The sequence below is a fragment of the Leguminivora glycinivorella genome, chromosome 1, assembly GCF_023078275.1.
Source record: "Leguminivora glycinivorella isolate SPB_JAAS2020 chromosome 1, LegGlyc_1.1, whole genome shotgun sequence".
NCBI lineage: Eukaryota > Metazoa > Arthropoda > Insecta > Lepidoptera > Tortricidae > Leguminivora > Leguminivora glycinivorella.
Window position 1 is genome coordinate 14,608,664 of NC_062971.1, and position 27,860 is coordinate 14,636,523.

General features: G+C 35.4%; 1 protein-coding gene across 1 annotated transcript in view; it reads right to left on the reverse strand.

Moving 5' to 3' along the window:
* Window positions 1-25,009, reverse strand: part of LOC125228280 — a 95,374-nt gene extending 70,365 nt beyond the window's left edge. Inside the window, exon 1 of the mRNA XM_048132780.1 lies at window positions 24,169-25,009. Within this exon, the coding sequence (XP_047988737.1) occupies window positions 24,169-24,325 (157 nt within the window). The 5' untranslated portion in view covers window positions 24,326-25,009. The remainder of the gene's footprint in view (window positions 1-24,168) is intronic.
* Between the last annotated feature and the right edge of the window lie 2,851 nt (window positions 25,010-27,860).

Genomic DNA, 27,860 nt, shown 5'->3' on the forward strand with positions numbered 1-27,860 from the left:
TAGGCACTGGACCCAAAACCTGCTTGATACCCGAGTAGAGACCACCAAAGTTACCGACGTCAACGCACTTTTGAATATTTGTGCACACATTCGTCCAGTACACATTTGCAAAGTGTCGTGCATTTCGCTGGAGAGTTGACGTGGCGCCTTTAAGGTCCTCCCGCGCTTCAAGAGTGGGCCTCATGCGGTGTCTTAGTGCAGCTTCGCGCTTGGAGTCAAGAAGAGGTTTTAAGTGCTCTGAGTATTCGGCGAACCAATCCTGAGTTTTAGTTTCCTGGTAGCCGAATACTGAGCAAGCAGTGTCTGTCAAGAGCGCTTTAACTCTCCTCCACATGTCGTCTAATTGTGCGTTTTCACCCAGGTTGATAGCGCGCTTTTTACCATCTCGCCAAATTCACTGACCATCTCGTCATTCCTGGCATTCAGAACATTGACTTTCTTCTTACCAGGAGGTCTGGACGAGTGGATTTTCTTTTGGGAGAAGGCAACGCGCGCCACCACCAAGGAGTGATCGGTGTCGCATTCCGCACTGTGAAAGGTCCTGGTGTGGAGGGTTTCACGCAGGTCTTTTTTTCTGGAGAGGATCATATCCAGCTGATGCCAATGACCCGAGCGAGGGTGCTTCCATGAAACTTTGTGAGAAATTTTGCCCTTAAAGTATGTATTGGTGACACACAGCAGGTTTCTAGAACAAAACTCTAGCAAACGCTGACCATTTTCGTTTTGTTTACCGATACCATGTTCACCAATACAATTCGGCCACGCGTCACGATCCTTCCCAATTCTGGCGTTAAAATCACCTAGGATATACAGGCGATCAGAAGATTTTACACCGCGTACTGTTTCATGGAGCTGATCGTAAAACAGGTCTTTGGCCTCGTCCGTTGATGGTAGTGTTGGAGCATATGCGGAGACGACTGTCATGTAGCCGCTGGTTGTGTTAACTCGCAACACCATTATACGCTCGGAGATGCCGTGAGGCGTTTCGATAGCGTTTAGCAAATCATTGCGAACAGCCTAGGGATTTCAGGAAAGTTCATTGATATTATGGTAACATTGAGCTAGTTTAAATCCATACTAATATTATAAATGGGAAAATGTGTGTATCTGTTTGTTTGTCCGTCTTTCACGGCACAACGAAACGACGAATTGACGTGATTTTTTAAGTGGAGATAGTTGAAGGGATTGAGAGATTGGAGAGCGACATAGGCTACTTTTTGTCTCTATCTAACGCGAGCGAAGCCGCGGGCAAAAGCTAGTTTATTATATTTTTTAAATAATAAAATGTTAATTTATTATAAGCATCATAACTACACATGAAGCTAATGTTTTTCTTGAAATTAAAAACCACATAATCTAACTTACTCCAAAAACAAATCAGTTTCCATCAATTCTGAGATTTTCTTTCTGTCACTTGGTTACGTGGAGCTAAAATTACTAATCCGATTTTAATGAAGCGTCACACATATTAATAGGCTACTTTAAAGAACAGATGGCCCTATTGAGAGACAATTTGTTATAACGTAAATACATCCTAAGTTGTTCTTAATTGTTACAAAGGTATTATTTATAAGGTGTGTATTTTATAGTGTGTTTTTGGATACGAGTGAATTCTCACTAATAAATCGCTTACTCCTACGCTAAAACGGCCTCAAAACATATATCTCCTTCGTTTTCTTTGGGGTCTACTAGCTGCCCTCACTGACTAAAAACAAAATATGTTCACATAGGTACACCCTATACGTCTATGTACGTCGACAGTCTCCCATTTTTTATACTGAAGACTGAAGTTATTGGATTTATATTTATGATTTTCAGAAGAGCTAAAATTTATATTTACTTATATATAGATAAGATTAATAGCAGCTGTTTATATTACGTTACAATAAAGAAACAATTTAGTCACAATATGCCGCCATTACGGTTGTCACGCTGACGCTGCGCAGACGCCGCGCACTTATTGCCAGTTTCAAGTGTCAACGCGTGTTCGATAGCATGACGAAATGTTTAACAGATTTGTGGGTGATCATATGCTTCAATTGGTTTTTAGGCTGATGATTAGTATGATAATTATGTTTTGCCTTCTGAGGCTTGCTTTTAATTCGATATTGATAATTAAGTTAAGTGGATAGATACTAGCAGTATGCCATAATTTCTCATCAGATAGTGGTATACATACATACCTACTTACACAAGGGATAGTCTTGGCTTTGTAGACATTTATTTTATGATAAAGATTAAGATTGATAGTGTGCAAACAATTTATGAAGATCAGTGCAGGAACTCACCACCAACATGCTTAGATGAGGCCATTTTGAGGCAATTCATCCCTTCTATGTTTCTGCTATGTATATATAATTCGTCTCGTCTTTTAGGAATTAGTTTTTGGTCATCAGAGGTTTTCTTTAGTTAAATGTAGTCAAATCTCATTTCTTCTAAAACCTGTTTTATAATTTATAATTTCACATTTACCATATGTTAACTATGACTTAACGACCATACGTCATCTTCAAGAGTCAAGAGCCAGGCCACGTGCCCTGTTTTTATGTTCGTTAATCGACTAATGTCCTAAATCACTTAAATGTATGATGAACAATTTACAAGGGACTATTCTGTCATAGCTTTATTATGGCGTTGTAAAATTTATTATAAAATTAACATCATTTTATAAGCTCTATTTACTGTAAATTGCAAGCGAAATACTCAAGAGTACCTAGTCGTAAAATTTACCTTTTTTTGATACGTGCATATGTACGTTTTTATGTAATAGTTCTCAAAGATCTTATCTTGTGAGTTCCAGACACTACCTACATCTTTAATTTATTTCTAAAGTCTTACCAAGCCTAGCTGCCAAATTTTATTTTAAACGTCAAAATTTGATGAAATTTTGAATTTCACTTTGGCCTTGCACAGTATTAGGACATGTCTATTAATACCGTTGCTAACTTACCTTGGTTCTCTATAACTTTGTCACCGTAAAGTGCAACAGCGATTAACCATTGACGCATTTCACCGTACACGCCATCGGCTGATGTAAAAATGTCAATCACAAAAATGACTAAACAAAAACCTATGCACTCATCAAAGTGTTATTTGACATTAAATATCGCAGTCGTGACTATTGGAGTCCATTACTGCGCATAATAAGTGCGTCGCGATAACCGCTAAGACAAAGCGAAGTTTAGCGTTTTTTACGACTTATGTGCATTTTGTAATACTATAAACAAACATTAATAATATACGTTTATGATAACTGTTAAAACAAATACGGTAAATAACTTTTTCCCCTGACTAGTTCGGAATCACCATCCTTCAATGCCAGCGGGTAAAAACGCATTTTATTCACTAGTGTATAAAGTAGTTCGACCTTAATATAGTGAAATTTTCTACTTTGAAATCGATGAAACAGGGTGAATCTAGCAGTGATAAACACGTTTTTTGCGTCGTACTTTCCTCGCTATAGTGAGTTTTACTTCTCATGTGTTGAAAAACTCTCCAAGTTCAGAATTCTATTCTCGAACCACTTGCTTCGCTCGTGGTTCAACTATAGAATCCTTTCACTTGCTCGTTTTTTAATTCCACACTTGGCGTTAAAATACAACTTTGCACCCTTGTATAACAAATAACTATTTTAAATCTCTTTTTCACATTAGTGTTTATACCGGTTGTCTTTAGCTGCAGCTGCTTCATATAAGTAGCCCAGTGTCCGCTATTCAACTTTTTTCTTCAAGTAAATAGTCAATAATACACGAAGAGTCTTTCCTTTTAAAGTTTAATAGACATCTTATTTTTTGATGCGTCTTCTTGAACGTAAACACTTTCAATTTTAAATAGGTAACTACTTTTTATAGTTTTTACCTAGTCTGGGTTAAAGCTGTATGGTTAGCAATATAAACTCTCTTTGATAATAAATTACATTTTCTCAACAGCGAATATTAACACGTTCACTGCGTTACGGGGGTTTTTGAACCCCGTACGCTGTCATCACTCAGTGCGGGTGAGAAAAATCGTGTACACTCCGCTGGTGCGTAAGCTGTATTTTGGTCATTTTTACAACTACGAAAATGACAAATATACATTTGGATTTCTGTTCAAAAGTATTATTTATTGATATATTAATTATATACGGGGTCTCAGGAACCCCGTACCGACCAGGGGACAAAAATTACCTTCTAGTGCGATACGGGTCTCCGTGAACCCCGTAAAAGAATTTGCTGGCCCGTACGGGGTTGTGGGCACAGTATCGCTAGTGCAGTGCTTACTGAAATACTTGTTATCGGCAAATTAAAAATGAAGCGCTCGAACCACACGTTAGAACTACTATATTCCAAAAATAAAGGTTATCCCACACAGTAACCGTCAAAATCACCACAAATTGACATCTAATTGCAGGCAGGTAATTAAATATTTATATTTTTAATACGTAAAAACGGTGGTGGTTTATCTTATTTTATTTATCTTTGTTTAAGTAATTATATTAACTACTTTCACAAAAATACAAGAGTGCGAAATATCATATTTTTGATGTGTAATGTTTTTATTAATATAGCACATACATCGATTTTTTTATTCCCATCACTACTAATTTATCGACCTTAATACATTACATGCGTTACGGGGTGTACTAAGCCCCGTATTTTTTCAATTTTAGTGCGATACGGGGATAAAATAACCCCGTATTTTCTTTTCTATATAATTTTGTGAGTTTTTATCGTATCCACGTGCGGGGATAATGAGACGTAGGAAATTTCATACTCTTACAGTTAGCCGAAAAAAATATTTGAAAATCCAATATTTCAGGAACTTACAGCACTTTTAACAGACTTCAGCGTACGGGGCACTTTTACACCCGTAACGCACTACGATGTAAACTATTACGGGGCGGTTTGGGCCTCGTAACGCACTTGATTTTGGGTTAAGGTTTTGGCTTGCCGCAGCGAACGTGTTAAAAAAGCGTAACAAAATCTCAGGATGAGTGCCAATTTATCAGTTCCTGCGACATTACAGTGTTGGAGTGCACCATTAAGGCATGTGCAAGTGAAGATGCATTCGATATACTCGTACTCGTGCTAAATGAAGCGTGGAAGCCTTTGTGTTACTTTAGGTTTGAATCTAAGAACGAATATCAGTTTTACTCTGTGTCTTATCTTTCTTCTATGCATGTTGTCGATATAGAACCATGAAGAATTCTCGCTAATGACTAGTGTCTTTATGCCTTATTATATTTGATTTATAGGTGTATGTTCTTACTATTTCATATTCATTAATCATAATATCATATAATGAAAATATTTTTCACACCGCTGGTTCAATTTTAATTCTTTTTATCAAGCTCTATGACCGTCTACTAGCAAGACCTTAGCCTAACTATGAACACTCAAAACTTAATGCGTATTAAGATCATGGCTTTAAGTTACACTTTCATAATTTGTCACTATAAATCCTGGGTAAACGTAATTAACTCGGACTCTACCCCCTTTTTGTTTTATTTGAAATATTAGCGTAAACCCTACAACCTATTTCGGAAAAGAAAAAGATTTTAGTGTCACTTTTTCATCACACCCGCACTTCAAATGTGCTATTGCACTCAGGCGGAGCGTGAGTTATAGAAAAATCGTTGTCCCAAGGGAATAATAAAATTTCTTGTACCGTACTTAACTTTTTTACATCCATTTACATATTTTTTACATTGCGAGTGTGATGAAAAACATTGTCTGTAACTCGGGGAGTATGAATATTACAAACTCGAGTCTTTAAATCGCTCCGGCAAGCCGTCGCGATTTAACTTACTCTCGTTAGTAATATTCAACTTCCTCCCCTTGTTGCACAATGTACTATACACATAGATAACTCCTTGTTGCACAAGTATTACACATAGATATACATATATAGGTACATAACAGAGACTCATATATCATCTCATTATACCACCGATCGTCGGATAAAGGTCGTGTCACATTACGCCTCTAACTTCAGATCGAAAGTTAATCTGACGTCTAATAAACTTTTTATGATCGATCGCCTTTAAATAAAGCAAACACAACTTTACTATTCACTTAAAGACACCTTTACCCTGACCACTGAGAGATAAAGACCAATTCTGAGCGCCGGTTATTTTTAGGACGGAAATATAAGATGGTGTAAGGATTTTTTTTGTTAGAAAGTTTTGTTTTTCAGTTACAAAAGATGGTAACGTGATTAAATTGTGTGGTCAAATAATATTATAACGGTAAAAATTAAGACAACTGCACTATCTTGAAGCTTGGTGTACATGTTTTATTTTATAATTATATATTTTCTCGCCGTATTTGTGCAAATTGCAGGTACTTACTTTGTGTAGATTGACGAACGGGTACGGAATTATGAAAGCACTTACCTGTAATAAAAAAAAATTATGTCACTTTGATAATAAAAAAAATATAGTCATATGCAATCGATAAGCTCAAATTATTGTTATAGTTACGCCTATAATAATAAAAGCTGCAAATACATATATCAAATATTTATTATTAAGGTCATATCATTCAGTTTTAGTTTTTCCGACATATAAAGACACCTACAAGCACGAAACAATATCTCTAGGATATATATTTTTGTCTCACGCATTTTTATTAAGGCAGTGGAAGTAGCCATTTACAAACTCAAGCTAAGTTAATAACTTTTTACTACGTAATATGTAGTTGGAAGAAATTTAAAACGTTACATTATTATGAAGATATAACAATAAGATAATATGCTTAATTCTTCCAGGGTCATAAGGGGTCATCGTAGCATCTTTAAAAAAGACTATGAAAAAAAAGTCAACGAGAATTCTCCGCATCAATATCGAGCTTATCTAACACACATCTTATACGTAAATTAGACTTACAAATGCAGGGTTCCGTATTTTGAGGGTTCCATACGTTAAAAGGAAAAACGGAACCCTTAAATATTACTTTGTCGTTCACCACATCTAGGCCAAGTGCGAGTTGGACTTGAAATATGCAGGTACTTATACGTTTTTTTTTATGAAACTTTCTTTTTGCATTAGTGTAGGAATTTGATTTGGTCAAAGCTTCAAGGTGATATCTCCACTCGTTCTCGAGAAAAAGGGTCTGTCTGCAGACAGAAAGACTGACGAAAGGACAACACAGTGATTATTTAACTTTATATTCTGTCACTAGAATACATTTTATTTTGTTTTTCGGCAGGGGGAGGAGGTACGGAACCTTAAATATAAAAAAACTAAAAAGTCTAGTCAGTCGTCAAATCTTCTTACCTACAGATCTCCAAAGCGATGGTCTCAGGCCGATAACTCGTTTGAATCCAAGCCCGGTAGCTTAACAGTAACAAATTAAAACTTATCGCTTTTTCTTTGTCATTTCTACCATGGTTTTAATCTTTACTTGTTCCATTTTGGAAGGGTTTAATGTATCGTTAAAATCGAATTAGTTTCGGCATATTCACAACAAAAGATTTTATCTTGTGATGGCGCAACATACCTGTAGCGTTCTGAATGTTGTTTAAAATGTGGAGTTTATTTTATGAGACACAAATATCTGAAATATCAAAACAAAAATTATACAAAGGTAAAAATAACTTGCACATATTCTAACAAATTTACAATAAATAACCTTTCATCCACCCCTGTGGCCAAAATTGTTGTCTGTTATGAACTACATATTTTATATTGGAATTATTATAAATCACTATGATACGTGACAGTCTCAGGTCCATGACTTAATTAGGACTTAAATCATTTAAATTTATTTAAGTAAATGACAAAAATATAGTAGAATTTTAAAATTAGGACGAGACAATTTAATGTTTTCCTCATAAACAATTCTTAAACAAAATTTTGACTAAGCCATCTTTTATCCGTTACCGTAACTTTTTATGGGTCCATATTCGAACCTGAGACCGGTTTTTGATTGCCCCGAATGTGCAGTTTGCTCCTAATGGCCCTTCGTCCTGGGCCCAGAAACCATAATTTTAGTACAGGTCACGATTCCTTAATACGTTTTTAAGAAGGCTTGGTTTGATTGGACGCTATGAAGACGTTGGAGAGATTTCATAGTATATTAGTTAAATGTTCGTCAATTTTCACACTTTTTTATTTAATAAGGAAACTTCCGTGAAATTCATATACTAAGTAGCTATATTACATAATGTTCCTGAGTTTGCAATTTTTTATGTAACTACGTATGTACTCCTAGATACTGAATCTCAAAATGTATTTACCGTCGACCATGGGTGTCCATGTCCATGGGTGTGCAACACCATTACATAGGACGTGTGAGTAAATTGCCAGCTTTGAAAATTGGTTTAAATACGATACATGTAAAAGATAAAGTTCAAAATCGACTTTACGACTTTAGTATGAAATTTCAATGTCCATTTTCCTATTACGTCTGGTTTGTTTATTCTTACTTACATTGTTACGCATGAAACACAGGAATCAATGAGCCATATAAATTTCCCACGAAGTGACATTATAATTGCTTTTATATCGGTGTCCGTAGAGTATTGTAACGTTATTATTATGTCAAGCAAGATAAACTCGTACTGAACTTAGAAAATCATAACATTCATAGAGTAGTTATGATACACATAGAGTCGATACTGTAATGTCACGCTATTACACTATATACATCGGGTTGGCTCGCCAATACACACCGCACGTCCGTGCTCCATCGCACTCGGACACCGACTGCCATATGTACTCGAGACACCTATACACTACATCCCTTTCTTGTTTTAATTTTTTTTTTATAAATATTTAAATAATAGGTCAATTTAGTTTTAATTCAAATACTTGCCATGCTGTGCCGTGTATCTTTTTTTTTTTTAATGAACTACGTTTCTTCTAATTGTCTGCCCACTTTCGTCATTCCTAACTTGATCATCTCCGTCTTTACCACTTAGTACTGTATGTGAAGTAGTTATAATTAGGGATTAATTTTCTATCTTTAGTCATATGTTTAGGACATTCCGGTCGAGGGTTGACTCAGAGCGGACGCTGCACCACCACCTGCAGTGTATACTCAAACATACTTGTGTGTTTTATTAACTACAATTCCTAGATGTCAGTCTCACTCCTTCTTCTTTAAATCTGTTACCTTTTTCAATTCAGACTGTTTTGAAAACTAGATTAGTACATTTTTTTTTATATACATATATGATTGTTTTTTTTTCTTTCTTCAATAGCATACAATATAATTGTACAATGCAAGCACCGCACATTTCTCGCGTCAGCATTAAAATTAATATAATTATGACTTGATTAGAATTGCTTTGCATTGCTTGATTGCATTTGCATGCATTTAGTTATGTTTTATTGCAAATAAATAATGATTGATTGATCGCTGTATTTGCGATTACGCTATACATCGATTTATGCATTAGTTTATGTTTATACGTGCTCCTAGCTAGTACTCAGTATACCTTGGTTATCAATAAATTTATAAGTGTATCAAAAATCAGTGTTTCTATCAAGACTACCATCAACCATCAAGAATCATATCATCTAAGGTGTACGGCTCGTACAATAATATTTCACTAATTTCATACCTTTTCATGATTTACATTATTATTATTTTTTTTTTTTTTTAATAGGTCGCTTGTCAGGCGTCTAATGTATAATAGGTAATTATTGATGATAACATTGATAACTGATTGTATCGGCCCTATACTTCATTATATGCACCTATTATTGCTAGTAACTAGTAAATAGTACATATAAGTATTTAGTTATAGAACCTAATGTATCTGGAGCCTCGTCTGCCGACAAACCATACTCTGGTTTGGCAGAAGATAAATTTAGTTGTAGGTTTAGTTTTTGAATAAACATTTATTTCATTTTATTTCATTTTTCATTTCATCTAATGCAATTCATAATACTTACGGATATTATAATGTTTAGTTAGATCTACTCATAAATTTAATTATAAATTGCAGTGCATAGTTATTAAAACTTTTACTGTCTACTGTTTTTTTTTCTGGATCGAAAGGGCTCGTGATTCATTGCATTGTAATACATAGAGATACTATATAGAATATGCATTAAAATCCTATTCAGGGTCACGTATCCACTTTATCGTTTTATTGATTTTGTTTCATCATGATCAGCTTTCTTTCTCGTAGATACTTTGTACCACACAAAGTAATCAACGATTAATTTTCTAAAATAGATAGCTGTTCATATACTATTTAAGAAGTGCTTACCCAATTGACCCAATTATACTAACATCCGATTTATATCTACACAGTATGTATATATTTTAGATAACACTTTTCTTTTAAAGTATTTTATCAACATCTTTTTTTTATTATTATTATCTCTTTATCTATCTTAAGATCTTAACTCTTAGGCTAGGCTATTTTATAATATGATTATTAAAGAAATTACAAAACCACTTTTTTCTTTTTTTTTTTGGCTGATTGGCGATTGACCATAGTCACACCTGATGGAAGGTGAAGACATAGTCGAAGATGGAGCTCACCGATTCAGTAATACTTAGCATATTCACTTTTATCTTAAAGAGACCGAGGTCGTATTTTTCTGGGAACATCTATGGTGGGAGTGCATTCCATTCCTTTGATAAAATATTATCTAAATTATTACCCAAATATTATCTCCTTCATTTACTTTCTTTGCGCTGTTAACCGAACAAATCAGCATGCCCATTTACAAGGCATCAAGTCATACTGAAATTGACCGGAGTAACAGGAGTAACAGAATACTTATACAGCTCACCGAACTACGAGGTAACTACCTCGTAGTAGGTAAGCACAGTGTTTCTTCCCAGGTACCACGATTGATTTAAACATATGTTTGGCTGATTCAATAAAATATATTTTAACAAGTTTGACCTTGTTGTTTGGTTCGTACAAATTTGACTTGTATCATCAATATTGTGATTTATTCCCTTTACTAAAATACTATTGTTTCAAACAGATAAACACGCAACAAGACGAGTTTGTTAGATTCACAAGGCAAATTTCTCTCAGTTGTACCCTTAACTTCACATCCGTCTATCAATCCATTTATATATAGAATAGAATCATGTTCCCTAACTTCTAAATAATGTGCATTGTAAGTAGTTAGGTACCTAGATAATTGACGTGAAGCATTGAAATCTGTGATTATTTAACATTTTACAATCACTACAGACAAAGCTGATTCAGCCGCTGACTGTTGTCCTTTTATTCATTTTCTTGACCAGACGAAATAAGGTCACTAGTGAGATTTATTTTATAAATTTACAAACTTAGGTTACTAGTTCGCTTGGAAAATCTTATACAAATTTAATATGTATTCACGAAAGAGAGACCACATTTCAATATCCTCCCGTGAAATTACGCAAACAAGTTCAGCATTTTTATTTCTTATTTTTTTCTATATTAGTTCAATAGAGGCTCACAGATCCATTAGTTTATTTGTTTTAACTGGACACCTGACTTGTATGAGATTCACCTACATGAATCTCTGCAGTATGTACCTATTACCCTAACTGATAACGAGTACCTTCAGTACCAATATATTTTTGACATGATTTTCAACTGACGTAGATTGTCTTTGAAAATCTATCATAGATCAACTTAAATAGGCATGTCTTTCTCTTGAGGTCACCCATACTGACAAAGCCTTGTTGACGGTAAGCAGAGTTAGCAACTTCTTTTTTTTCCGCGTTGTTGAAATGTATCAAGCGTTCGCTTAATTTTATTCAATTCAGCTGCACCACTACGTGTTTTTTTATATACAATGCAATGTCAAACCAATGAACTGTCTTTATTTATTTATTTTTTTCACTCTTTTCACTCTGATTGACGTTAGCGGCATCTAGGTATATAAAGAGTGCTCTTTTCCAGCGCTCCCACCGAACTCCTACTGATGTAGGATCACCTTCGCTGTCAAATGCCTCCAACGACAATTAAGAAGCCATACTGGACTTTCTTGGGGCAACCTGTACCCAATCAATTTAATGATTCTAACTAACACAAGTCAAAATATATTATATTGAAAATATTTCAACTTATGCTATCTCAAAGTACTCAGTCATTGTACTTGAGTGTTTTACTGGGGTAGTTGTCTCAGACTCTCAGGCACTGGATGCCTTGGTATTTTTTCTTTCATATGTGTAATTTATTTCGGTTTCAATTTAATGATATTTATTGACCGACGTCAATCTACTATTATGACAATTGAAGGCTCAGATAGCATTTATCATCTGATCTAAGCGTCATTTAAGCGCACGTTCAACCAGTATAACCGTAATTTACTTCGTGTTTAGGTTATTATCATTAAGCTCATATTTGCAACAATTCAATGTTCAGTTTTTTTTTTTTTTTTTAAACCTTGCCTGCCTTAACCAAGGTAAGTATGTTTTTTTTTTTCATTTATTTTACATGACAATTAAATGTCCAGATTCAGTAATCTGCTGCTAAATCCACATATATCTATATTTATCCTCGTAAGGCTAAAGTCATGTCAAATTAATGACCAGATACATTTTATCTGCTTTGAATGAGCCGTGCACACTGTACAGGTCAGGTCATTGTTATTCTGTTACCAGTAGGTTTTTTTTCCATGACAATTTAATGTCCAGATTCGGTAATCTGCTGTATTAACTAGCTTAATAACCAGAATTTCTGTTATCCAATTCACACACATGACAATTAAATGTCCAGATTCTGTAATCTGCTGTTTCCAAATTCGCAATTTAATGCCTTATTTTCAGCCACAAATGGCATAAAATTTCATAGTATTTAGATGCCATTTAAATGGTCGATACTAAACGATACAATTGAATGTACAGAGTGCACCTCCATGTGCTGTTTCCAAATTCGCAATTTAATGCCTTATTTTCAGCCACAAATGGCATAAAATTTCATAGTACTTAGGTGCCAATTAAATGTTCGATACAATTGAATGTACAGAGTTGCATATCCGTTTAATGCCTCTTTTTTTCTGCCGACTTTACTGACAAAGTAATTTAATACTTAGATGGAAACTGCTTATCATAAGTGCTTCAAAAATGTATTTTTTTTTGTTCTATACCGTGTTTTTTTTTCGTTAAATTTGACACGTCGTTAGGTTCATTATCAAGAACCATCCTGTATATCACTTTTAGGTAAATATGCAATAAAAAATGTTCATCCTTTTCATACATAATAAATTAATTTATTATTGTGAGAGACCCTTAAGAATAACATTCAAGTTAGAGTCAAGTGATTGACGGCATATGTCAAAACAAATAACATTAGGAATTGTTGTATTCAGCACTTTTTAGGGTTCCGTAGCCAAAATGGCAAAAACGGAACCCTTATAGTTTCGTCATGTCCGTCTGTCCGTCTGTCCGTCTGTCCGTCTGTCCGTCTGTCACAGCCGATTTACTCGGAAACTATAAGTACTACAGTGATGAAATTTGATGGGAATATGTGTTGTATGAACCGCTACAAAATTATGACACTAAATAGTAAAAAAAAGAATTGGGGGTGGGGCCCCCCATACATGTAACTGAGGGATGAAAATTTTTTTTTCGATGTACATACCCGTGTGGGGTATCAATGGAAAGGTCTTTTAAAATGATATAAAGTTTTCTAAAAACATTTTTCTTAAAGTGAACGGTTTTTGAGATATCAGCTCTCAAAGTCGTAAAAAGTATGTCCCCCCCCCCCCTCTATTTTTATAACTACGGGGTATAAAATTCTAAAAAAAATAGAGGTGATGCATGCTAATTAACTCTTTCAACGATTTTTGGTTTGATCAAAGTATCTCTTATAGTTTTTGAGATAGGTTGATTTAACTGTAATTTTGGTTTGCTGCTACGGAACCCTTTGTGCGCGAGCCCGACTCGCACTTGGCCGGTTTTTTTTTTTAACTCGATAACCGCAAGAATTACGACGCTAGTTTCATAGATAAATTAATTGTATTTGATGTAATGAATCTCTTTTTTTTTTTTAAGTTAACGTAATTGACAACGTATGCTTAATACTAATAAAGATGAATAAAGATGAATATGAATATGAATAATCCAATAACAACAGGGTGTATATTTCTTTATTTATTATAAGTAGGTATATTTAGCACTTAATGTGAACCCATCTAGTTTTCTGGTTTTTAAGTAATTAAATACTCAGATAAAACTGCTCGAAATCGGCGTTAGGAATGTTTACGTAAGTCAATCCGCGACAAGAGTATTAGTCACGATTTTATGGCATGTTCAATCAATTCAAAAGATTCACGTTCAAGTGATAATCTATCTCTAAATAAGTGTTACTTTCCCGACATATGCATAGATCCTTTCATTTGCAGCTGTAGTTCAAATAACCACTTAATGAAGTCGTGACTTACGTTACTTTTACGTAAATTCACCCCTGTAAGGAAGTATACCTACTTAGGTAAGTATTTATCTAGTTTGTTTTGGTTTTCACCTTACTCTCAAACATCGACTAATGCTACCATAGGACATTTAAGTGTGATGGTTGTACAACATTTTATCATTCAAGTAAATGCCTTATTTAGGTAAATAGCTTATCCATTCATAAATTTAGCAACATCACATAATTTTGTGTATTAAACCAACCAACAGGTAGATGGTAACTTCACTAATTAAAAATAAATATCATTTCTTTTGGTTGGACGGAAATTATTGTAATGATTCCGGGCTGTGATTTATGTAAATAATAAATCAATTTTATAAACCCACTACACATAAACTCAAATAACATTTTGGTACCTAAAAACATTTGGCAATCTAGGTAGGTAACCAAACCGTTTACTAGGTAGGTAGGAGCCACACACCGACACCTGTATAGGCATGACAATCTAGGAAGGCTGGCCGTATGTTGTCAATTGCCTCAAACATTTTATTAATTGCATCGTTTGGCTACCTGCTTAAGGTTTATATTCGCACGGTTGAAAGAAATAACATTTCATTTATTTTTTATTTGGTTTTGACTTAATTCTTGAAAAACTGCCGTTATAATCATTTCGCTTTGTAGTATTTAATGAACACTTTCATTTAGCTTCATTACGTTCCGAAACTACTAAGAATGCCAGTAATTTAAAACGGCAGGTAACCAAACCTGTTTACAAAAAGATAACGGTGCATCATGGCGCATCGTTACTCGATTTTATAGGTTATGTTACTTATGTTTCTATCCCATCCTCGTCGCCACTTGTAATGTCACGCTATTACACTATATACATCGGGTTGGCTCGCCAATACACACCGCACGTCCGTGCTCCATCGCACTCGGACACCGACTGCCATATGTACTCGAGACACCTATACACTACAGATACCAATAAATTATACATAAGTAGTGTTATCGAGTTATCGAGTCTAAGATGTCAAATAGGTAATATTGTCTTCGGTTACCGCGATAGTTACTCGTGAAATAAAACAATGGAATTTTGTGTAGATTAATTAATTAACTTTTTTTTAACATAGTAATTGTAATTTTTTGAATATTGTTTAACTAGCTTTATTAACAGTGTGTGAACCTGCCTTAAAAATCTATATTTTATGGTCATGGTTCATTAATATTTCTTGTATGTGGATAGCTTTTGCACATTGTAATTTTTTCTCAGTCACCCGTTGACCACGAATGCTGTAAAGTGTTCGAAACGGGATGAATTGTAAATTCATTATAAGTACGCGTTATAATCCGTTTCCATAGTTTTATTTCATGTCAAATAGGTATCTATAACATTAAGGTACAGTACCCGGCGATAGAGAATGCACATCGGTTTTTCCTCTTTGTAGAGCGTTGTCTTCTTCTTGCCTATGTGACGTTATTTGTCTCTTTCCTAAGACCGATATGTGCATTCTTTTTCGCCGTTTAATGTAGGTATTAGAGTACAATAATTAAGTAAGTACCTTTATTTAATTTTTCTACTCCCGAACTGTTATTCGTCATTTACAGGGTCGTGCATAGATCTTTAAAACCCTACATAATGGTCTATTCCCCAAAGCCAGCGTCCGCCGGCTATCCGCGCATGCGCGCAGTATCGAAAAAACTGAAAACGCATTGTTTGGCTCTGTAACCATGGCAACGCCTTATAACGACACTGCGCGAGTGCGCGGAAAGGCTTTGGGCAGCCGAGCTGACAGTGCAAACCTTTGCGTCAAAATACAGAAAGCAGTGTGAATTTCACGAAAATTATTCAAGAAAACTATTAAAAACTAAGTGCATGGTCGTAGAAAAAGTATTGTATGCAACGGTGTTTAACTGAGTCAAAAAATACTCGTGGCGTCTCAATAACAATTTTCGGCTTCGCCTCAAATTGTTACCCACGCCACTCGTCTTTTTTGACCTCCTTTAAACGCCTGTTGCATAAAATACTATTTTCAATGCAAAATATGTACCTTTACTTGGAAAGCTATATATAAATCAAAGAAATAAAATAATAATGATTAAATTAATTTCAATAAACTACTTGCATCATGATCACGGGGATCACGGAGATGCATTGTAACTTCGGCGAAATGTCAGGAGCTCGACAATATTTTGTTGCGATTTATTTATAATTCAAAAAAAAATCTTGAAATTTGATTTTAACTTTGTTTATTTTACACGTTACTTTGGCGTATCTAGATTCACGACATACTCTGTGATTGTCACCGTAGCTTACACAATGGTGCCTTTGTCTAAGTATAATTGATCACACGTGTCCACCACTGTACAATAGCCTCTTTGGAGAAAGAGAACTTTGTAAAATTATGATTTTAGAGCATGGAGAGACAAAATTTGTTACTTATTTACCTAACTCATGTGAAATATGAAATAAATATTATGAGTAAAAACTGAACGTTAAGTACCAAATGTCTTATTTTAGGGAAGTCACATCTCCGAAAACTCCGTACCCCTGAAATGTATAGGCCTTTTAGGCTTAAAACTAGATGGAGCTGCTCGCAGCCTGGAAGTGGCCGAAATCATATTTTCCCCAAATATTTTTGTTTGTTTATAATAACATGTTTTATAAGAACAAATTACATACTTCTTTATTTTAAAATCATGATATCACGTCAATACACATTTCGAAAAAAAAAATTGTAGGCATCATCAGTGTAGTTATGATTGCATTTAATAGGTGGTGCTAAACAATCGAAGTACGATTACGACTTACGACTTAGTAAAGTATGTAAATCCTTGTATAAATAATCCTAGCCTATATTAAATTTATTAAATAACCTGATAGAAAATGTATGTTTTCTATAGAAAACCATGATGCTCCTTGACATTTTAACATCGGCATATTGAACATACGAGCGAATGTAGTTTACTAATGATGGAGGTTATTAGTTACGATCCTATCTAAGGGTCGAAGGTTAGTTGGCAGTCGAATGTAAAATAATAAACCTAGGCTACAGACAAGGAGTGAAACATTGATTGTGATGAAGAAATTTCTTGTAAGGAGCAAAGCTAGCTAGCGTTAAAGTAATGTTATTTTAATAGTAAAACGAGTCGGGCTCGCGCACAAAGGGTTCCGTAGCAGCAAATATAACCAAAATTACAGTTAAATCAACCTATCTCAAAAACTATAAGAGATACTTTGATCAAACCAAAAATCGTTGAAAGAGTTAATTAGCATGCATCACCTCTATTTTTTTTAGAATTTTATACCCCGTAGTTATAAAAATAGAGGGGGGGGGACATACTTTTTACGACTTTGAGAGCTGATATCTCAAAAACCGTTCACTTTAAGAAAAATGTTTTTTAGAAAACTTTATATCATTTTAAAAGACCTTTCCATTGATACCCCACACGGGTATGTACATCGAAAAAAAAATTTTCATCCCTCAGTTACATGTATGGGGGGCCCCACCCCCAATTCTTTTTTTTACTATTTAGTGTCATAATTTTGTAGCGGTTCATACAACACATATTCCCATCAAATTTCATCACTGTAGTACTTATAGTTTCCGAGTAAATCGGCTGTGACAGACGGACAGACGGACAGACGGACAGACGGACAGACGGACATGACGAAACTATAAGGGTTCCGTTTTTGCCATTTTGGCTACGGAACCCTAATAAGCCCGAACATTACATAAATTATTTAGTAGAAAAGTTGAAATGATGATATGGAAATGACACACAAGTACGTTATTTTAAGGGGCTCCACACGATTTTCATAAATTTTTGACACGTTTTGAGTTGAAACTCCTAAATTTGCACTACCTATAGATAGAACTATAAGACAAACGGCCACCGGTTTTTCAATCTTTTATCTCCATTCGTAAGAGCCATATATTGAAAACAATGGACTTATTTTTTATGATTTTTTTATACATGGTCTAAAAAACCACTTTTTTGAAATTTGATTTTAGTGATGGGGTTACAATACATGAAATCAACATGTTTGAATTTAACTTTGACTTTTCTAAAAATTCAAGAGAGATTTTGATTTTAAACTAATTGAAACATAATAACAATGGATTCAAATCGTAAGTCATTGGCGCAGGGAATGACCTTAATAGAAAAAATCTGCCCCGACAGTAAAACAAATAGTATGAGGTATAAAAGTCACAATGGTAATAATAGTTATTTGTTATACAAGGGGGCAAAGTTGTATTTTAACGCCAAGTATGGAATTGAAAAACGAGCAAGTGAAAGGATTCTATAGTTGAACCACGAGATAAGCGAGTGATTCGAGAATAGAATCCTGAACGTGCGAGTTTTTTAACACACGAGAAGTAAAATAGGTACATTTGCACCCGAGTGTAACACAAAACTTTTCCCCTCACTGTAGCGAGGAAACTACAACGCAAAAAATGCGTTTATCACTGCTTCCAGTAGTTCCACAGGTGGTAAATCATCTTTATTACTAGATTCACCTACTTTTATTAATTTTAAAGCAGTTAATTTGACTTTATTCAAGATCAAAAGCAGTTTGGGTGTGAATGTAAGAAATATTCGAAATATACGGGGCATGTCTTAACCACATAAGTAGATGTCCCAATTACATACTCGTACAGGTGGTTTATTCTTCATAAATCATAAGTTATCTTACAACAAAGCCCCAGTTATTGGCGCCTAAGCACCCCTTGATATTAAGATTATCACTTCAGACATTCGTTTTTAAAGAAAGGGTCAACTGAATTAAGTGACAACAACAGGTTAACCAAACTTACTCTTATAATGATGTTTCTTCTCATCATAATATAAAATTAATGTGCCGTGAAATAAATGCACCACAACTTGCTATTTGTATGAAATATGAAAATAGAACAAGTTTTGCAACAGTACTATTCTGTATCGCAGACAAAGAACGTAATGAATAAAAAATTAACCGTTGTATGAAATTAATTTAGAATTGGGTATCATGTACAACACCACCAAAATGTATTGTTTTATTTGAATTAATATATTTATTTGAATTAATTAATCAAAATTCGGGCCTCTGTTCCCTACACTTGAGAAAAATACATCTTTCCATTATGTAAGATAAAATATAATGAATTTATTTTAAGTACATACTATTATTATATTTTTGTCACTGGTGCCATTGAATATAATATTATTTGTGCTGCAAATAAACCTCTTACTGATTTGTAATCTTACAGTGACTCTCTCAAAAGTTTCAGGTTTGAAGAACAAGGCGAGAAAGAGAAACCTAAAGATGTCCTTAAAACTAAAGTTTCGAAAACTAAACCGAATTAAGTCCGATAAAAAACTCATTTAAAACGCTACCGGCAATAAAATCTGAATTCAAAATAATCAACGCAATAAAACTTGAGGGCTTTTAAAATTCAAAGCCCGTTGCAATAAATTATCATTCGTTCCTCGTCGACAAAAAACGATGAAAAAAGACAAAATGAACCAAATCGGGAATAGAGGCAAACCAGGACAAAGATATTGAACGTGTCAGGACCTGTCTTTGAAAAGGGCACCTGTTTTGGAGAGCACCTGTGGAATACATTAAAAGGATTTGTTGATGTTTTTAAGTTTTAAGAAAGTTTGAGGTCAATGGTAGGTACCACTAGGTGCAACTGACGCTGTTGGTGAGTAGTTACTGGGTACGGTACGGTTCACTACGGACTGACTAACTACTTGAATTTATTTACAGTTTTTTTTCCAAACCTAAGGGTCCCCCCACATCTAGCGTTGTTTACTATTGTAAAAAAGACGCCGCGTGTCCTTGTCCATACAGTTGGCCCGACCGCTCGCGAGGTAATGACAGCATCTATTAGAAAATACTTGTCCTTGTCTTTACCGCTAGGTAATGACAGCATCAGATTATTTTCTGTGGTTTTCACAAAGAGCTTACAAAAGCTTTTGACCAGTAAATCTTTAAAACCGTAAAATACTTCTTGTCAATCCTGTTATCATACTGTCCTACTCCTATTACACAATACTTACATAATCTTATACTTTTAAACGAGCAATTCTTGTATATTTATTTATTTATTTATTTATTTATTTATTTATATATACCGACGATCTCGGAAACCGCTCTAACGATTTCGCTGAAATTTGTTATGTGGGGGTTTTCGGGGGTGAAAAATATCTAGCATAGCCTTAGATCCCGGAAAACGCGAATTTTCGAGTTTTCATGAGTTTTTCGCGTTTGTAAACGTAAAATATGGTCCTTAATTTCGCCGCGCGCGCATCGATTCCGCGCTCAGTCGTACGAGGTCGGTCTAATGTACGAGATAGATAGTAGGTGTCATTCGAATCCCGGCCAGAAATTAAGTTTTTGTTTTTTGTCCCTTTATTTATAAGAGTTTTTTTTATCTAAAGAATTGATATATTACAGCGAAGCTCGGTCGCATATGGTTTATTTATCTTATTCATAGGCACCTATTATATGAATTAAGAGCGCTGGTAGCCTACCGGTATGGGCAGTTAAATACAACAATATTGTATGGTTTGCTGCGTATAGTAGTTGTAATTTATTTGTCCTAAAATACAAGTTTCAATGACAGAAAGCAATCAATATTTTTTGTTTTCAAAAAAATATTTAAAACCATTGGAGCGTGGTTCTTTCCACTTCAATTGTAATCGACATAGGCACAATCACAATTCCTCCATTACCGTGACTTACCTCCCTGTCATTTTACCATCATTGTAGGGCTGTGAAAGTTGGTGAACCTTAATACAATAACCTTAAAGCTACAGATGAATTTATTGTAAAGTAAGTAGTTGCATAATAAAATGTTGGTACTTTTTTCTGAAAACACAATAGACCACACAAATGACAAACTTTGCTTTTTGATTTTGGAGTGAAGTTCGTTATTGTTTTAATTCGGTTTGTGCATTTAGCAAATGACATATCCCCCAGACAAAATAAATATAGTTCCTCTTTGAAACATAATTTGCAAACTGCAACCTATTACTTTACTAATTGTTTTGTATGTCCACTGTTGACGCCGTGGAATCTAGTAGGTTCGATTAAATACAACACATAATAGGAGATGTAAAAATATCTTTACTAGGTAGTTTCGTTTTACCTATTCCAGCCAGTATCTTACCATAGTTTCGATTTCTTCTTTCACGATCGCGCGATTACGTTTGGTTTTCGCTTTCAAGCGTCGTACTTCGCTAGTCCATTGCCAATGCTACAAACAATTGTGTGGCGCAGCTCATGAAATCTCAGCGGATATATACCTACACTATATTTTTCGACAGAAATTCACAGAAATTTATAGCACTATATATAATTCTTTAGATTCGCAGGGTTTCTTACGAAAGGTTTTAGAATGTTTAAATATACTAATATTGTATATTTCTGTGATTAATTTTGATACAATTACAAATTACAGCCATTTATTAATAAGCATTTTATGAATTTGTAGCTTAACCATAATAGTAATCTTTGGCGTATGGATTTTTGTACGTGTGAGCATTTTTAATTTAATATTTAACATGTTTGATAACGCGTGCTTGTTCTTTAACATTTTTTAAACAATTATTCATAAAGCTAAGCTCAGCAGCGGGTCTAGCACACTAACTGTTGTGTGATAGAGCCTATCGTGTAGGCCATATCAAGAGACTGTTCAGTTGTGCTGGCCCGCCAGGTTAATACTCAGTCCAAAGCTAAATCACGTCGCTTACCCTTGTCGCTTGGATCAAAATAGGTCGTGACTGTAAACAACTAGGATTTAGAGCGCGCCACAGCTCTGTCTCCTCCAGTTTCTTGTTTAAGCAAGTTATGCTGTTTATTCTACCCGTATCCATGGGTTATGTTATAATACTAGTCCGTCACTTTCTACATACACATATATTTTTTATTTTATTTTCATGCAATATTTAATAGTTATTCTCTTCGGCCGGCGCGATACCTACTTACTCAGGAAATATGTAGTTGTAGATCTATGGAAACAGATTATATGACGTATAATACATGTAATGCGTGTCCAGTTTTATTTTCATGTAATTTTAAATACCAAAATTATTACGTTAAAATATTTTATAGTTAATAAAACTGGAAACGGGGTTTTTCTGTCAGCCTTTATTTTTTGTAGAAAATCTAACTAACGCTTGACAAAAGGTAGGTAGGTAAGCAAATTATTTTAGGATCTATTTTACCGAGACTCATTGGATACTTAGTGTTACTGGCATTGGCAGTTTATTAAATTTTACTTATGTTTTTTTTTATACATTGTTATATTGGCAAGCTCTAAGAAATTAATTTGATATAAGTAAGATCATGATTGATTGACAGATTTTGTTTTAGCAATTTAGCAGTAATTCGCATAAGTTTAAAATGTTTTTTTTTATGCGGTTTTTACTATTTACGTTTCCTTCATTTCAAACTTAAAATGTTTTTTTAAATCATTTGAAACATTATTAAAAGGGTTTTATAGTAAGTGCTGTGGGGAATTGAAACAGAGAATTTTACAAAATAATATTTATTTCTCAAATTTCCCATAAAATATAGGGAAAAGTATTATTAACACAATCCAGTTTATGTATATTGATTACACGTGGTACTAACTATATAGTAGTATAGTTTGTAAATAATAAAAAAATGTAGGCAGAAATGTTCTTATTTAAAATCACAAACATTTAAATGCAATATTTACAAATCGTTGTGACTTAATTAAATACTATTGGCATATTTATCAATGTATGTATTCCTTATTACAAAAGGAATATTTTTACATTTTAGAGACAATAGGTAAATAATTAAAAATAATGTCATAGAGTAACAAAACTAGTCTATTGATGGAATTGAATTTATTTACAAAGACACATTAATTCCATAATTTCATTACATATAGATATTTATTTAGGAAATCAATATTCGTAAATTTCAATAAATTCTTCACATGATTTAGTAAAATCTAACAAAATATTTGGCGTCTAATCAAAACGTTATAATTCACTTAACGGGCACTAAATATGACTATCGAGACTATTTGGAAATAAAATAAGGTCTGAGATCCTTTATTATATGTATAGGTAGGTACTTACACGATAAAAAATTAAATGCTATACACCTCACGGGAACTTATTAAAGGTTAATAAATTAAACAAACTAGTTCGTTTTAAAATTGATAAACAAAATAAGAGATCAAAATGGAAATGTAACTAAATATCAAAACTTAACAATAAGTACGGAATCGAATGCTAGCATGACCGCAGATTGTAAGATTTGTAAGCACTGGTAAAATAAAATATTAGGTGGTAGATAAAAGCACGGAACCTTAATGACAAATTGTTTCCAAGTAGGTATATTTATCCAAATGAAAATAAGTTTTTGTAAATGCACAACATTACTAATTATATTACAGTAATTTAAAACATATTTTTATCACGAGTTGTTTTGTCGAACTTCACTGTATTCGGATCAAAAAGCAAAATTGTATTTATTTAAGCATTGTAAGTGTATGTTATTGTTAGAATTGCAGCCGAATAAAACCAAAGATTAACCTTAGGCTTTATTTCAGCAAGAACCACCATTTACAATTTAAGTGCAGTCGGACACAACATCTCGGCAAAAATTACATAAAAACGGATGGACTTAAAATTACGATAACAATAGTCCAGATCTGCTATGCAGTATCACCGTTAACAATACTTATCTAAAACAATCTTCATTTTATCTGATGGTATTGAAGAGCGATGATGCCAGGGACACCTTTATGATGGCTACTACCATCACTAAGTTGACGATGTAGGTCGAATTGCATCTTAAGTGGTAAGGTGGTGTGTTAGCTTCAGGACACTCACCTCGACGCGTGTCCTGGGCCAGAGTTTCTTGCCCGGGCTGTCGAGACACCAGGATGTGACACAGAACCTCGTAAAGCTCAGCCAGGAGCCTGTTAAGTCTAGAGAAGTTCTCCTCTGTCGCCTCTCTCTCACTAGGCAGGTTGAACGCTATAGCCATCTTTGTCGGGCGTAGTGTCTTTTTCTACGGAGGAATCGTGGATAGATCGCCGTTTGTTTTGTATGCATAAATGATATGTGTCCCGCTTGGATGTCGGAATCAAGATCTGGTGAATATTTGCATCTATCAGCAGATCTGTTTTCTTGAAGAAGGCTCACTTCGAAAATTCACAGCAAATTTTTATGATTTGCAAATACAGTTTTAGGGTCACTTTTGAGTAGTTATTGCCTCAAAGTACAAACGACAATATTTTTGTAAAAGTTCTGTAGAAAAATCTTCAAAAAGTTCACTTTCTCACTCTTTCGATGGCACAGGAATAGTTCAAAATTTGGCGCTAAGAGATCACGGTCTGAGCTCGAAAAGTTCACACAAAAAGTTTTGACGCAACTCTTAGAACATTGTCCGTAATTCACACGTAATTTAGCGATAATCGGCTGAGGCCAATGACACAACCGCGCGAAACGCACCATGCATCGCTCCGACTAGCCGATGTAAACAAGTTAAGTTCGCACTTCGCACGACAAAAGAGGTCGACTGGCGACAGCTATTGTACGTGCGATCGCGGCGGGAGCGAATCTTGTAATAAGGGTTACTCCGTGCACATCATTGCCTCGACGCTGCACACACATCGACACGGTGCATCGTGTGACTACACGCGCACACCAATGCACACCTATTTGATTATAAATAGTGGAACGCACAGTAGCACGCTCCCTTCGCACTCTACCACTACAATCAACGTCAAAACTTTATTCCCGTCCTGTTCTTCCTCGTGCAGGTACTATGTTTTGTCGTTCAGACCAAACTGGTTACATCATGTTGCAACAGCGGTTGGCGAAGCACAGTTTTCTCTTTCTGATATATACACGGTTGCCTTATGGTCGAAAGAAAGAAATGCGGGGAAGCTTTTGAATTTGGGTTTCAGAAAGCGCGGCAAAACGAATTAACCAATAGGATTTCTAGATTGGTATGGGGTGAGGTGACGTAAGATTGGACGGCAGGAGAGCACGGGGTTGTTAAACGGAGAGCGTTCACTCGGTTCCGAGCTTCAGTGGAGTAACATTGAAAACGTTTGAACACGTTGAACGAATTAACGGCTCTTTGTTCGGAAACTAATAGACACGTAACGCTCAGGAACGGGTTATTCGACACCGTGTCAGGCGTGTGTGCTTTATAAGTAGTAAACCTAGAACGTAATTTGTTAATTGTTTTTAGTTTTGCGCGTATTCATTTTTACGATTGCGGGTTTGAAAGCATTTTGTGCAACCGAAGGTGATTTGGGTTTATTGGCTTTTAGAATCAAGTGGAAATCTTCGTAACTATACGGGTGATAAAAATGATAGTTAACCGCTTTGAAATAAATTGTGTACCTATGCTACGTGCCTATACTCAAAATATATTTTCAACTTTATCTAAAAAAGTGATATAAATAACGTGTACATTATTTATAAATCGTGAGTTATAATTGTTTAGAACTTGGTTATGTTTTCCACATCAGTAATAATTTTTAGTAAAAATCCAATATTATTTAACTAAAGCCATGTTTAAAATTTGCCATAGTTCTTGTTCAATGATATGAATCGAAATAGGATATTATAGAATAACTACAACAGAATAAAATTATTCCTAAACGTAAATAGTAATTAGCTATACTTTTAAATAATAATAACTTGGATTACTTAATTATATAAAAACCATCTAAAGGTTAGCTAAGTTTTACGTCAAAAAATGGTACCTAGGTATTTGTTTGTTTAATGTTTTTCAGCTCGAGATACGAGGACTAAGACAGGTTAAGTATATTTAAGTAAGTATGATGCAATACCAAACCAGATTTCCATAAAAAAATTTCATCTTTTGGCATCCCACGCATCCTTAAAAATATTTGATGTTAAAGAAACATGAACGCTGAAAACAATACACTCTTTTTTTGGGCAGTCTTAATTCATCAATTTTGTTTTGATGGCATAAAATAAACACTGGGTCAAGATAAACTCTCGTACCTTAAAAAAGTACGGTAGGTAGTTAAAAACAACCAAAAATCTAAGACAACATTTTAATAAATTTCTGCATTAAAATAATTAATATCCAAGCAAACAATGAAAATAGCTAACATAATTAGGAGCTTTCTTAAGAACGTTTTAAAAAATGTCTAAAATTATCTAATGGTGATTATGAAGACACTTACCTTAACACTTCTGCTCGACCCAGAGCACCAAAAGCCACTAGATATCTCGCCAAAGATAAAGCTAAATGAAATTAGTCATACGCATAAACAAAAAGAAATCTCACTCACGCTTCACCCTTGAGATTTCATGGCCCCTTAGTCACATCTATGACTAAAGCTAAAAATTTCAAATAACTAAATAAGGTAATCATTTAAAAAGTTTGATTTACCATTTAATTTATAAAAACTGTTAATTTATTTAGTTACTGTTGCCAGCGAGTTCGTGGGCGCAGATTTTTTGGTGAACGTTTGGAGCCAAATGATCATAAAAATAAATCTACATTTAATATATCAAGTAGCAATGTGAATAATATGTTGACACGTAATACTAATAATATTTTTTACGAGTCACAATGACCAATATTTTAAGTCTCTTACTGAAAAGAATAAGGATACAAGTACATAGGTATGGTATGGTTCCCGCCGGTGATGGCCCCCCCGGAAAGGCACCCAGAGAGGCGGCTCGTCCCCCCCCCCCATCACAGACGACGAGCTCGAGTGGGCAGTGGAGCGAGTCAGGGCCACCCGCAAGGCGCCGGGGCCGGACGGAGTACCAGGGAGGGTCCTCTTCCTAACCCTGAAGCATCTAGGAGACCACCTCAGGGCCCTGCTGGAGGACTGCTTGACCGAGGGAACATTCCCGAGACCCTGGAAGGAGGGACGGCTGTGCCTCCTCCGGAAGGAAGGACGCTCGGCGGACTCCCCGGCCGGCTACCGGCCCATCGTCCTGCTGGATGAGGCCGGGAAGCTGTTCGAGCGCATCCTGGCCTCCCGCATCCAGCAGCACCTGGAGGGGACAGGCCCGAACTTAAGCGAGAATCAGTTCGGGTTCCGTAGAGGGCGGTCGACGCTGGACGCAGTGGGAACCCTTAGGGCGTTTAGTGAGCTGGCGGAGGAAGAGAGAGAGGGAGTCGTGGCGGTGTCTCTCGATATCGCCAACGCGTTCGGCTCTCTCCCCTATGCGGTGATTGCAGAGGCGCTCCGCTACCACGAGGTACCTCTATACCTAAGGAGGATCGTGGATCACTACCTGACGGGGCGGGTGGTGCTCTACGAACAAGGGGGTGTACGGCGGGCGAGAGTTATGACTTGCGGGGTTCCACAGGAGTCCGTCTTGGGGCCCCTCCTGTGGAACGTCGGTTATGACTGGGTCCTCCGGGGGGCACAACTCCCGCGCATGGTCACGCTGTGTTATGCGGACGACACACTGGTGGCCGTGCGAGGGCGGGAGTTGGAGGAGGTTCTAAGGAAGGCGGCGGTGGCGACGGAGCTCACTGTACACCGCATCGAACTCCTCGGGCTGCGGGTCGC